The 14,790-nt window shown below is 40.8% G+C and overlaps 1 protein-coding gene across 3 annotated transcripts in view; it reads right to left on the bottom strand.

Moving 5' to 3' along the window:
* The window catches only part of DPYD (dihydropyrimidine dehydrogenase), a 930,948-nt gene extending 926,069 nt beyond the window's left edge, over positions 1-4,879 (bottom strand). For all 3 annotated transcript variants that reach the window (XM_061411115.1, XM_061411116.1, XM_061411117.1), the window contains exon 1: positions 4,795-4,879. In XM_061411115.1, the coding sequence (XP_061267099.1) occupies positions 4,795-4,833 (39 nt within the window). In that variant the 5' untranslated portion in view covers positions 4,834-4,879. The remainder of the gene's footprint in view (positions 1-4,794) is intronic.
* Between the last annotated feature and the right edge of the window lie 9,911 nt (positions 4,880-14,790).

Here is a 14,790-nt window from a genome sequence, read left to right as displayed (position 1 = left end):
ATCATAGATAAATTCACAATCTTAGAATGCCTTATTAAGTATTTTTTAATTAAGGCAGGATATAAATGACACAGAATTTTCTTTATAGTTTTAAGGACTATTTATCACTGTGTCCATTTAGCTAAGAAGCAGAAAGGCAAATTGGCCAGTTCTCATTTTCAATCTCTTCAGCACACGGAGGCCTAGACTATATCAAATATCTTATGGCTTCTTTGTCACATTATTTCATGACAAGAAATATTTTTCAGTCTCATTGTCTTTAATTTTAGTATTTCTAATATTGTAACTTAACATTATGCTAATTTTTTGAATTCTCCCCACAAGTGACCACACCTGTTTATCCTACAGGAAGGTCTATTTTTCAGCTGTTGTGTTGCCAGTTCATATACAACGTATGGTAAAATACTGTATTCAAATAGTTAAGGAAAGATATGATTGCTTAATGATCATCCAATTATCTCAGCATTTTGATTAAAGGTCTTCATAGTATTCTTATTAATTCCTCACTGCAAAGGTGGAGCTTTCCAAAACTGGATATTCCTTCTACAATGTAAGAAAGGAGGCTATTGAATTTTAGCACACTTTTACAATTAAGCCATCAGTCAACACTATCTGCTATGATTAAGATTAAGCAGATCCAATCTAAAAATCTCCCTAGTGATGGATTCATCATTAGTCATTAATCTGTTTTTAATTAAATCACTGAAAGCAAGTCATCTGAATTCATGTGTAGGAGGCAGAATTTAGAAGAAAAACTATAATGAAATGTATATATATATATATATATATATGACCATTCTTAACTATAGAAATGTGTATAGTACCTTAAAGCTACAAGAGGCTTCCACTGAAATAACTCCAAATTTGGAGTAACTTTCCAAATACTGTAATCAGGCACGTTTCTACTGCCCTGCTAAATTCCTTAGAAAGGAGAAATACTTTAAAATTAAGTATTGTCCACAGGACAGCTTAAAGTAGGGAGAACAAGTATATTTTTAAAAATGCAAACTCACAAAACAAATTGAAAATGAAATTTTAGTTTTAATGCTTTAAAAGCCTTAGCAAGTCAAGATAGCATTCCCAGAGATTTGTGGCACCCAATCAATAAAAGCAAGGAAACAAAACTGGACTTAAAAAAAGTGTAGGTTTATATAAATAAATAATGCATACCTTCTGCAAAGCTGTGTCTGTATTTTCTTCTTGGGATCTACCTCCTCCCTCCCCAGGGGCAAAAGCAGTTATAATAAAGGGTATTCTTGCAATATCTTTTCTCACCTCTACCAACGAATTAGCCTTTTTGCGAAATTCTCCTAAAAATTTAATTTCTCCAAGTTGTTACCCTTATACTCCCGCTTCCCAAAGCCATCACTTTATTATCTTATTTTCTTAATTAATAAACACAAAATTCTCGACTGTCTTCTCAAATGAATAGAAGTTATAGGATCAGTTATTCAAAAACCATTTCTATTTAACTCTAAAAGTATTATGATTTTGTGGATATTGGACTGAAACCTTTTTTTTATTATTCACAGTAAATTTTAAATGAGTTTATAAACTACCAAAGAGTCATTAACTGATAATTCTAAGAAAAAATCTTGACTTGGGGTTGTGGAAACAGTAGAGTGGTATATAGCAATTCAGTTCAGTTATAAATACTTACCAGAATTATTAATATCCAAAGAGTTAATTAAAAGTTCACTGTACCTGCAAACATTTTTCTTCAGCTATACTTCTATAGTAAATTCTCAATTATCCATGTCAGTGGAGAGGAACAAAACACTGAACAAAAGTGAACTCTTCCAAAATCCTTCTTACTTGCTTTTAAAAGTACAGATAATGACATTAGACCAGTTGTCGATTCAAACTAAGTGAATTATTGTGAAGGTATTGCTGAGGTGAGGGAAAGTGATCAATGTCTGATAGTCACCTTTTTTGAAAGCTTCCCCAAAGAATTTGTATTCAAAAGTCATTCTTGATAAAATTCAGTTGTATCCTAAAAGTAAGCCCACAAAGCAAAATACCTTTTAAGTCTATAGCTACATTAATGAACTTTAAAATAACAATTATTTCATAGGCAGTGATTTTCCTTAGTGTTCAAAATTTTTAATTTTATCATATTTTGTTCTTTTCTGGAGAAGATGTGCTATGACATGTTTTCTTGTCTGATTATTCTCCTTACTTAGCAAATCATGCAAATGTGACACAGAGAAGTTAGGTATTTAAACAGTCACCTGTCTGAAAAGGCGTAGAAATAGACCTCAACCACAGGCAATTTGCACCAGATTCCAAAACAATGTGGTCCTGAACCACATTAACATATCTGGAAAAAAGTCTGATTTCTCATACATCTTCTATAACGACAATAATTTTTGAGCATGTGAGCTAGGTTCTATTGCCAAGTACCTGTTATCTACTACTGCATCCTTGCTATGCCTATCTTCCTACCCAGGGATATTTTAGTTTTGGAGTCTGGTGACCTTCTGACTGTTTTTTATGCTCTCAGCCCTTCAAACCCAGATGTGATATTGGATTGAGGTTAGAAATATGGAGTGAGCACACAAAATAATTCTGTAAACCTCAATAACTTTTTGCCCCAGAAATAAAATATTTCTTGGCTGCTTCACTGCAACTTGAGGTTCTATAGGTAGCTGAAGGGGGAAATTAAATCACTGTTATAGAGGGTTGTTACTATCACCTTCTGTTCTTTTCTCATTTATCAATTGAACATGTACTCTGTTTTACACTGATAATTTTTTTTAAAGATGGTGTGCTTCATATATTTGAGACTAAGGCAATGGTCACAAGCAGATAAATTTCTAGACAATGGTTTTAATGAATTCATTCAAAAAAACCAAATCCAATGTATGCATTCAAATTTGATAGAAAACTAAAAATTATGAGCTTTCATAATTCATTCAAAAAAATGAACTTTGGTGAGTCAATAGGATCACTTGAGACATCTACGCTTGAATGTATTCCTCTAGACTTAATGTATTTTTTCACACTGCATTATATTTTAATGATGAATTTCATGCTCTTTCATGGTACTCTAGCTCAGGAATCGTGGATATTACTTTGAGGGAAAAGAAAATAACTATGTGTGATGAAAGATGTTACTGATTAAAGTGTGTTGCATGTGTGAACTACACAAAAGCTGAAAAAGCTTAAATACCACTATTTTATATTACAAGTAATATCAGGCTGACTAAGGTTAGACTGAGGTGAGTAAATGTAAGGGTCTGACCTTCTTAAATAGTCTTAGTTGAAACAATTTGGGAAATTAAACTGGTCATTAATGTTTCAGTGGCATCTTTTCCTTAGTGTAATGTGGTTAAGAACTGATTTCATGGACAAATGCAAAACAGCTACTGATAAAGAAATTCAAACTCCAAAAGCTGCCAGCCCTCTGACATTCTTAATTCTGAAGTCAGTACATCAGTACTACATGAAGGTTGTCAGAAGGTTACTATTTGAGTTAGCTTAAAAAGGGGTGGGGGGACGGGGGTTGGTTAAGTCAAAGTAACAAGGACCAAAAAGGCCAACATAAATCAATCATCCTTTACCTTGTGCATGAATGAATATTGGGTTAAATATATCACACTGATCAATATGAAAAAGTAAACTATCCACAAGAGAAATCACAAGTAAAATTAAGTAGACATGTACACACAGCATGTGCGTGTGTGCTCAGTCATACTTTGGCTCTAATTACCACGATGGATTTTTCAAACGAAGTATGGAGTCTGGAGAAAACACTACTACCATCCCCCAAACAGAACACAAAGTTACTACAATCAATGTTAGAGGCAACGCGGTGGCAAAAGCAGCTCTTTTGCAAACAGGTGGTTTTAAAGTTTTACTTAAGCCACTGACTGAAAGGACGGAGGAAAGAAAAATGTCATTTGTTAAGAAAACACAGGCATGAACAAAAAAGCCCCAAGCAAAACACAACAAAAAACTAAAAAGCAGTTTATTTTAGCTCAGAACTGTGAACACTGGATTAGTATGTCTAAAATCACTGCTTGTAATTATATTTCTCTCGTCGCATGCATAAAGGTCCTAGGGAGAAATCGAAGGAAATGGTCATGTTACTTCAGGTTACTACATGTTACTTTCTGTTTATTCACAGGAAAAAAGATGACATTTTTACAGGAACAGGGTGCAAGAGAAAATAAAAAAAACTGTTGAGAAGAGGAATATACAGTTTATTTTGTATTTCTGAAGGCACTGTATTTTTCATGTTCTCAATATCCTATCTCGTTCTTCCCTATGTTACTTTCATAAGCAATACTAAGGCTAGCAGTGGCTGCTGTAGCTTACACATACATCTCCATTATTTCTATCCTCCACCTCTGCAAATATGCAGAATTCAGCGACTGGAGGTGGGGGTAACAGACAGGTATCCCGAAATGCTTACAGGGCAAAAGAGGAAGTGCGGGATAGGCTGCGAAATGAACGCCCTTATGAGAAAGTCCATCTCCCTCGAACTCTTCTAGTGCTTCAGTCACGGCCACCCAGAAACTTCGGACCCCGACTCCGAAGTAAACAGCCAGGTCCCAACGCGAAGGACACCCCTGCAGCCGCGGACTCCCACTCTTCTCCCCGCCAGCGCACACGGGGCGCCGGCTCCTCTGCTGCTCCTGCTCCTCCTCCTCCTCCGCAGAACTCGAGCGGAGGCAAAGTTTCCCGAGTCTCCCACTCTTTTCCCGGCCCGGCGGTGGCCACAGCGCCCTTTCGGGCACCCACCAGCTGCGCTCCCCGCCCTCCCCTCGCCAGCCCGCGCGCAGTCGGTACCTCGATATCCGCCACGTCCTTGCTTAGCACAGGGGCCATGGCGATGCCCAGAGCCTGGGGTTTCCTTGCCACGAACCCTTCCGCGTCCTCAGGCTTCAGCCAGAGACGAAAGTGACAGCTTGCCCGAGCGCCCCTAGAAATAGGAAACGGAGGGCCAGAGGCGCGGAGGCGGGGCGGGCGCCAGGCGGTGACGCCCCCGGGGCGGGGCTGCGCGCGGGGCCCTGAGGCTCCTCTAGCCCCGCACAGCGGGCAGAGCGGCGGACTGGAGTCCTGCCCCGGCTCCCGCCTCCGCCCCTCCTCCTAGCTGCTTGTTTTCCTGCTACTCTTGGCAGGAAGGGAGGGAGAGAGCGCACTGGCCTCTCGTCTATAAACTGTTCGAGGCAGAGCTAGGTAGGTGGGGGCTAGATGTGACAGAGCCGCAAGATTAAAGGTAAAAACAATCGACGCCCTAAGTAACAAATTATTCATTTTCTTTCCTTCCACAGGAGCCCTGCGAGGTGCAGAAACACTGTCTTTTGGCAACTGCATCTTCAGAATTCCTCAGGGATAAGGTAGTAAATGTTCCTCCGTACATTCAACAAATAGGCGGAAACAGGAAAGGGCAAGAATTTTCTGAAAATGGACGGTCCCTGGGGGCGGGGGCAAGAGGGAGGCGAGGAGAAGAGGGGCCAGGAATAGAGGTGAGAAAAAATTTCTACAGTCAGAAGCAGGAAGCAGTTAAGTCCTGTAGGTGGTACAGAATCAAGGTTGTATATTTGCAGGACAATCCATTCTAATGGCCTTTAAAAAAATAATTCTAAAACGTGAAGCTCTTGTCAGGAGTTGTTCTTTATGTTTTGTTTTAGAGCTTGCTGGGGAGGGAGCTATTTCGTTTGGAGATGGTCTCAATCCAGAAAATATTCTCCTCACCTCTGAGTATATCTATCTGTACTCCACATGTCTCTCTCCATTTTCCCTCCATCGTCCTCTCTTCTCCTGAAACTCATCTTGCTTACTTCTGTTAAGGATTTTGTCACACTTCTTAGTTCTCTTGGCTAGACAGTGAGCATCTGGGTTCTAGTATTTCCTCTTCATCATTATTCTTTCGTTAGTTCATCATTTCATTCAATAAATATTTATTGAACATTTTCATTACCAAACACTGTGTTAGGTTATCTGGCTATAGTCTTCAAGAAGAAACATCACTCTCATGGAAAGTTACTCAGAGTAAGGAAATGAGCAAACTAATAGGAGACAGAGATGCCTGCCTGAAAGGTAAAAGAAGGATTAGGGCAGAATTAATGGGGTGTCGGAGAAGACAATGGCACCCCACTCCAGTACTCTTGCCTGGAAAATCCTATGGACGGAGGAGCCTGGTAGGCTGCAGTCCATGGGGTCGCGAAGAGTCAGACACGACTGAGCAACTTCACTTTCACACATTGGAGAAGGAGATGGCAACCCACTCCAGTGTTCTTGCCTGGAGAATCCCAGGGACAGGGGAGCCTGGTGGGCTGCCATCTGTGGGGTCACAGAGTCGGACACGACTGAAGTGACCTAGCAGCAGCAATGGGGTGTGAGTGCTCACTATCATGGGTGGGTGGGAAGACTTCTTTAAACAAACCATCAGATTACCTTCCAGAACCTGGAATTTACTAGGAGATGGATACATTTTTCTTAAATAGTGTATTAAGAGAAGGTAGAAAGTTACACAGAAACCTTGAAATCTTTCTTGACTCCCTTTTTCTCCCATATTTAATGAGCATCCCCAAGCTCTCAGAATTCAACCTCTTAAATACATCTTGGAACATTTCTTCATTTCTCCATCTTCACTGAACCCACCAAGAGCCAAGCTGATTGTATTGCAACTTCTATTCTTACTCCTTTTCACTGCAGATTAAACTTTAAAACAGAGAAGGCAATGGCACCCCACTCCAGTACTCTTGCTTGGGGAATCCCATGGATGGAGGAGTCTGGTAGGCTGCGGTCCATGGGGTCGCTAAGAGTCGGACACGACTGAGCGACTTCACTTTCACTTTTCACTTTCATGCACTGGAGAAGGAAATGGCAACCCACTCCAGTGTTCTTGCCTGGAGAATCCCAGGGACGGGGGAGCCTGGTGGGCTGACGTCTATGGGGTCACACAGAGTCGGATACAACTGAAGTGACTTAGCAGTAGCAGTAAGCTTTAAAAAGTATTAATTGGCTCATAAAACACACACACAGAATAAATCTTTCAGTGATTCCCACTGCATTCAGAAGAAAATACAAACTTCATTGTGACCTCTGAATAACCAGCACTTCCTCTCTTCTGCAGCTTCACCCTAGGGCTTCTCTTGCCAAGAGTCACTGTGTTCCAGTTACAAGGTAATATTACGTCTTGTCTTCTACCACTTTTCTCCCTTTGTACATATCCTCCATTCCACTGGCACTTTAGATCTCAAAGAAACTTTCCCTGACCCATGCCCACCACCAACAAAATTAGACCTACCCTGTCTCTGTTATCCTTTCACAGCACCCTATTTTTTTCTCCATAAGTAAGTAGGTATTAGTTGCCCAGTCGTGCCTGACTCTTTATGACCCCATAAAGTCCTGGTGGACTGCAGCCCACCAGGCTCTTCTGTCCATGAGATTTTCCAGGCAAGGATACTGGAGTGGGTTGCCATTTCCTTCTCCAGGGCATCTTCCCGACCCAGGGATCGAACCCAGGTCTCCTGCACTGCAGCAGATTCTTTACTGACTGAGCTACAAAGGAAGCCCCATAGCCCTGTCAGATTTTATTTGCCAATTTATTTGAGTGTTCAGTTCAGTTCAGTTGCTCAGTCGTGTCCGACTCTTTGCGACCACATGAATCGCAGCATGCCAGGCCTCCCTGTCCATCACCAACTCCCAGAGTTCACTCAGACTCACGGCCATCGAGTCAGTGATGCCATCCGGCCATCTCATCCTCTGTCGACCCCTTCTCCTCCTGCCCCCAATCCCTCCCAGCATCAGAGTCTTTTCCAATGAGTCAGCTCTTCACATGAGGGGGCCAAAGTACTGGAGTTTAAGCTTTAGCATTATTCTTTCCAAAGAAATCCCAGGGCTGATCTCCTTCAGAACGGACTGGTTGGATCTCCTTGCAGTCCAAGGGACTCTCAAGAGTCTTCTCCAACACTACAGTTCAAAAGCATCAGTTCTTCAGCGCTCAGCCTTCTTCACAGTCCAACTCTCACATCCATACATGACTACTGGAAAAACCATAGCCTTGACTAGATGGACGTTAGTTGGCAAAGTAATGTCTCTGCTTTTGAATATGCTATCTAGGTTGGTCATAACTTTTCTTCCAAGGAGTAAGTGTCATTTAATTTCATGGCAGCAATAACCATCTGCAGTGATTTTGGAGCCCAAAACGTAAAGTCTGACACTGTTTCAGCTGTTTCCCCATCTATTTCCCATGAAATGATGGGACCAGATGCCATGATCTTCGTTTTCTGAATGTTGAGCTTTAAGCCAACTTTTTCACTCTCCACTTTCACTTTCATCAAAAGACTTTTTAGTTCCTCTTCACTTTCTGCCATAAGGGTGGTGTGATTTGTGTAATATATGTCACATCTATTTATGAATGTAAGCACCAGGAAGCGAGGGTCCATATTTGGCTTGGTCGCTTACTGAATATTCAGTTTCTAGGCAAGGACTGAAACATATGAGAAAAATACTGAGTGACTGAATGAACTCAGTAGATCCTGAAGGAGATTTACACACTAAGCAGTTTGTTTTAGAAACTGTAGTTTCACTTTACCATGTATTCTTCTCAATGTTCTACTTATTCCTGGGAAGTAAAATCATAGTATTTATCAATGACTTTCTAGTTAAAATGTGTCAAACTACTTTCTTTTTCCTGGAGTAATTTTCCAAAGTCAGATTTCTTTCATCTTCCTACAATCATACTTTACTTACCACCAGATCATCTATATCCTCTTTTTTGGAGATTTTTTTAAATGTATACATGCATATGGATAGTAGTGGTGCGTGTTCAGTCATGTCCAACTCTTTGCAACCCTCCAGACTGTAGCCCACCAGGCTCCTCTGTCCACAGGATTCTCCAGGCAAGAATACTGGAGTGGGTTGCCATTTACTTCCCCAGGGGATCTTCCCAACACAGGGATCGAACCTGCATCACCAGCATCTTCTGCATTGGTGGCAGATTCTTTACCACTGAGCCACCTGAGAAGCCCATACATACATATATTGTACATATATTTAGAAAGAGAGAAAGAGGATTTACACACATGTGCATATATACACATATGACATATATATAATTGTAATACATATGATTCCTTTTCCAGGTTAACCAGAAAGTTTCAATAGTTGATTTCCTGACCACAGAGATATAGATTTAAGTGTTCTATTAGGTTGCACACTAATATAGATCTTATCAATTAGCAATCCATACTTCTTTTTTGGTTGTTTTACAGGTATAAGTGTGCAAGTTATCCTTAAGAGTTAGAAATGTATTTCCATTTTTATTTTATGTGACTATTATTCTCCTAAACCACTATATAGGATAAGCCCCAAATATGCTATCTTTCCAAAGATGAGAGATTCTTCAGTGATACTCAATAATCAAATATAAAATTTAAATGTTATTTTACCATTCCCTCAACCTTACCAAACAGATGTATTCTATTCTGAGAAATTTAATTAAGGCATATAATCACATTGCTCATATGCCACACCTATACTCCACGATCAGTAATTGAATCTAATAATATTTTAAATCCATTGAAATTCCACATTAAACACAGTTGTACCTGTAAATAATCCAAGCTGTTTGAAGCTTACTGAAAATGCATTCACAGTACACTTTTTTAAAGTTGTAAATTATGATGGCATTTGTCAAGCTGTCCCTCCATCTGGAAGCACAGTCAAATATCAGGTGTTCCACATTAATTTTTTTGTAGGCTTTGGTGAGACAGCTCATCTAAAATGGTGCAAACTTACCAAAATGCATCTCAGCCTAATAATTTACATTACATAATTGAATATTATTATTATTACTATAGTCAGAAGGAAGGCTTATGAGTCATCTTTCATTTCTGGAAAGTTATTCAGTACCACAAACTTAGAAACACAATAAACATGTAGGTTTCCACGTGCTTTTATGTCCCTGCTTTACTCAAAAATTAAGCAATTTTTAAAACATTCTTTGGGGGGGTGGTCCTAAGATGGCAGAGGAATAGGACAGGGAGATCACTTTCTGCCCCACAAATTCATCAAAAGATCATTTGAACACTGAGCAAATACCACAAAACAACTGAACACTGGTGGAGGACACCAGGCACCCAGAAAGGCAGCCCATTGTCTTCAAAAGGAGGTAGGACAAAATATAGAAGATAAAAAGAGAGACAAGAGAGTTAGGGATGGAGACATGTCCCAGGGAGAGAGTCTTAAAAGTTTCCAAACATCAGGAAACCCTCTCACCAGCGGGTCTGTGGGGAGTTTTGGAATCTGAGAGGGCAACATAACCAAGAGGAAAAAATAAATAGATAAAACCCACAGATTATGCACCTAACTGCAACTCCCAGTGGAGAAGTAGCCCAGAAGCTTGTGTCTGCCACCAGCAAGCGGGGGCTGAACAGGGAGGCGCGGGCTTCATTGCTTAGGGTAAGGACCGGGCCTGAATGCCCTGAGGGCAATCTGAGGGAGCTAACATGAGATAGTAACCCAAACTGTGGGATAGCCAGAGAGAAAAAAAAAAATTAAAAAAGGAGAGAGAGAGAACTTTCCCATGAAAAGCTCTAACCTAAGGTAAGGCACTGCTGGGCCCACTCACAGAACAAAGGACTGAGCCAATACCAGAGGAGAGTCAGCTGGCTGCAGACCAGCCCATCCCCCGCCAGAGGCAGGGAGGCAGGTGGGCGACAGCCAGAGCTGGAAGGAAAGGGCTAACTTGGCCCCAGAGACGGCATCCCCTACCAAACTGTGAGGCTCCCAGTTGCTAACCAAGTCTTCCTGAGATCCTGAATGGTTGACATCCATCAGGAGGGTCGCAGCCAGAGATCAGTGCCCCAGAAGAGACACACAGCACACCTGAGACAGCGCTCCCACTGCACACCCAGGAAACCAAGCGGCTGGGACCAGGGAGGTGATGAGACACACCGCCAAGCTGGGAAGAGTGTACTTGACCAGCACCTAGTCGCCTGAGCTGCTCGGACCTGGGAAGGGCACAAAACTCAGGCCCAACTGAGTCTGTGCCTTTGTGGAGTACCCAAGAACCTGAAAATGAGTGGTGTAGATCTAGGAAGTGCACGCAACACAGGGCCCACCTTAGACAGTTCCCCTGCAGAGCAACCTGGAGCCTGAGCAGTATAGACTGGGAAAGCACACACACCATGAGCAGGGGCAAACCCAGTGTGGCCCACACACTGTGAGCACTCCCCACACACACCAGTGATATTTGTTTGCAGTGTTCCTCCCTCCCCGCAGCACAATTGAACAAGTGAGCCTAAATAAATGATCACCTTCACCCCCTTGTGTCAGGGCAGAAGTTAGATACTAAAGTGACTTGCAAACAGAGGAAGCCAAAATAAACAAAGAAGAGGGAGAGGCTTTGGAAGTGACAGGTGCAACAGATTAAAACCCTGTAGTTAGCACTGGCTACATTGAAAGGGACCTATAGACCTTGAGAAGAAGTATAAGGTGGAACAATGAACAATCTGAAACTGAACTGACCACACACTGCCCTCAACAGCGCCAGAGAAATTCCTAGATATATTTGACTACTAGCATTTTTAAATTTTTTAAATTTCTTTTTATTTTTAAGTTCTTTATTACTCCTTTAATTTTCATTTTTAAAACCTACTATTACCTTGAAAAAAAAAGATCCTATTTTTAAAGCAAATTTCATTTTTTTATATAACTTTTGCAATTTTGTTTTGTTTTTTTTTAATATTGTATTTTTGAGAGTCTAACCTCTACTTTAGATTTTTAATCTCTGCTTTTTGGTATTTGTTATCAATTCTGTACCTTTAACAATCCAATATTCAATACCCATTTTTACTTAGGAGTGTGATTACTGGCTTGATTGCTCTCTCACTTTGTGACTCTCCTTTTTCTCCCCCAGGTCACCTCTGTCTCTTCCCTCCCCCTTCTCTTCTCTTCTTAACTCTGTGAATTTCTTTGGAAGTTCTGGACTGTGGAGAAAACTTAGGGAACTGATCACAGGCTAGATTTGTCTCTCTCCTTTTGACTCCTCCTCCTCTCCTCCTGGTCACCTCTATTTCCTTCCTCCCTCTTCTCTTCTCTATGGAACTCCATGGACCTCTCTGAGTGTTCCAGACTGTGGAGAGCAAATAGGGAATTGATTACTGGCTAGACTTCTCTCTCCCCTTTTAATTCCCCCTCTGCTCCTCCTGGTCACCTCTATCTCCTTCCTCCCTCTTCTCTTCTCCATGTAACTCTGTGAACCTCTCTGGGTGTCCCTCACTGTGGAACACCATTAAGCTAGATGTTTTATCTAGGTTATCTTCTCACCATTAACCTAGATGTTTTATCATCGGAGCTGTATGGATGGAGAAGTCTTGAGGCTACTATAACAATAAGACTGAAAGTCAGAGGCAGAAGGCCTAAATCCAAAACTTGAGAACACCAGAAAACTCCTGACTCCAGGGACCATTAATCAACAAAAGCTCATCCAAAAGCCTCCATACCTACACTGAAACCAAGCTCCACCCAAGAGCCAACAAGTTTCAGAGCAAGATGTACCAAGCTAATTCTCCAACAACACAGGAACATAACCCTGAACACAAAAATACAGGTGGCCTAAAGTCACACCAAACCCATAGACACCTTAAAACTCGCTACTGGACACTTCATTGCACTCCAGAGAGAAGAGATCCAGCTCCACCTGCCAGAAACTGATGCAAGCTTTCCTAACCAGGAATCCTTGACAAGCTGCTAATCCAACCCCACCCACAGCGAGGAAACTCCACAATAAGAGGAACCACAAACTTCCAGCATACAGAAAGGCCACCCCAAACACAGCAACCTAAACAAGATGAAAAGGCAGAGAAATATTCAGCAGGTAAAGGAACATGATAAAAGCCCACAAAACCAAACAAAAAAGGAAGAGATAGGGAGTCTAAATGAAAAAGAATTCAGAATAATGATAGTAAAAATGATCCAAAATTTTGAAAGCAAAATGGAGTTACAGATAAATATTCTGGAGACAAGGATTGAGAAGACTCAAGAAAAGTTTAATAAGGACCTAGAAGAAATAAAAAAGAGTCAGTCAATAATGAATAATGCACAACATGAGATCAAAGGCTCTCTGGAGGGAACCAACAGTAGAATAAATGAGGCAGAAGATAGGATAAATGAGGTGGAAGATAGAATGGTGGAAATGAAGCAGAGAGGAAAAAAGAAAAAAGAATTTAAAGAAATGAGGACAACCTCAGAGACCTCTGGGACAATGTTAAACACCCCAACATTTGAATCATCAGAGTTCCAGAAGAAGAAGACAAAAAAAAAAAAAAGCCATGAGAAAATACTTGACCAGATAATAGTTGAAAACTTCCCTAAAATGGGGAAGGAAATAGCCAGCCAAGTCCAAGAAACCCAGAGAGTCCCAAACAGGATAAACCCAAGGTGAAACACCCCAAGACACATATTAATAAAATTAATGAAGAGCAAACACAAAGAGCAAATATTAAAAGAAGTAAGGGAAAAGCAACAAATAAAACATAAGGGGATCCCCATAAGGATAACAGCTGACCTTTCAATAGGAACTCTTCAGGCCAAAAGGGAATAGCAGAACACTAAGAGAAAAACCTACAACCCAAATTACTATAGCCAGCAAGGATCTCATTCAAACATGAAAGAGAAATCAAAAGCTTTACAGACAAGCAAAAGCTGAGAGAATTCAGCACCACCAAACCAGCTCTTCAACAAATGCTAAAGGATCTTCTCTAGACAGGAAACACAAAAAGGTTTATAAACTCAAACCCAAAACAACAAAGTACATGGCAATGGGATCATACTTATCAATAATTACCTTAAATGTAAATGGGTTGAATGCCCCAACCAAAAGACAAAGACTAGCTGAATGGATACAAAAACAAGACACCTATATAGTCTGTCTACAAGAGACCCACCTCAAACTTAGGGACACATACAGACTGAAAGTGGAGGACTGGAAAAAGATATTTCATGCAAATGAGACCAAAAGAAAGCAGGGGTGGCAATGCTCCTATCAGATAAAATAGACTTTGAAATAAAGGCCATGAAAAGAGACAAAGAAGGACACTACATAATCATCAAAGGATCAATCCAAGAAGAAGATATAACAATTATAAATATGTATGCACCCAACATAGGAGAAACGCAATATGTAAGGCAAATGCTAACAAGTATGAAAGGGAAAATTAACAGTAACACAATAATAGTGGGAGACTTTAATACCCCACTCACACCTATGGATAGATCAACTAAACTGAAAATTAGCAAGAAAACACAAATTTAAATGATACAATGGGCCAGTTAGACCTAATTCATCTCTATAGGACATTTCACCCCAAAACAATGAATTTCACCTTGTTCTCAAGTGCACATGGAACCTTCTCCAGGATAGATCACATCCTGGGCCAAAAATCTAGCCTTGCTAAGTTCAAAAAAATTGAAATCATCTCAAGCATCTTTTCTGATCACAATGCGGTAAGGTTAGGTGTTAACTACTTTGGCCACCTCATGCGAAGAGTTGACTCATTGGAAAAGACCCTGATGCTGGGAGGGTTTGGGGGCAGGAGGAGAAGGGGACGACAGAGGATGAGATGGCTGGATGGCATCACCGACTCGATGGACATGAGTTTGAGTGAAATCTGGGAGTTGGTGATGGACAGGGAGGCCTGGCGTGTGGCTATTCATGGGGTCGCAAAGATTCGGACATGACTTAGCAACTGAACTGCTGAATTGAACAGGAAAAAAAACTATAAAAATACAAACATATGGAGGTTAAACAACACACTTCTGAATAACCAA

The sequence above is a fragment of the Bos javanicus genome, chromosome 3, assembly GCF_032452875.1.
Source record: "Bos javanicus breed banteng chromosome 3, ARS-OSU_banteng_1.0, whole genome shotgun sequence".
Taxonomy (NCBI): domain Eukaryota; kingdom Metazoa; phylum Chordata; class Mammalia; order Artiodactyla; family Bovidae; genus Bos; species Bos javanicus.
The sequence above is the reverse complement of the archived record's forward strand: the minus strand, read 5'-3'. Positions and strand labels throughout refer to the sequence as shown.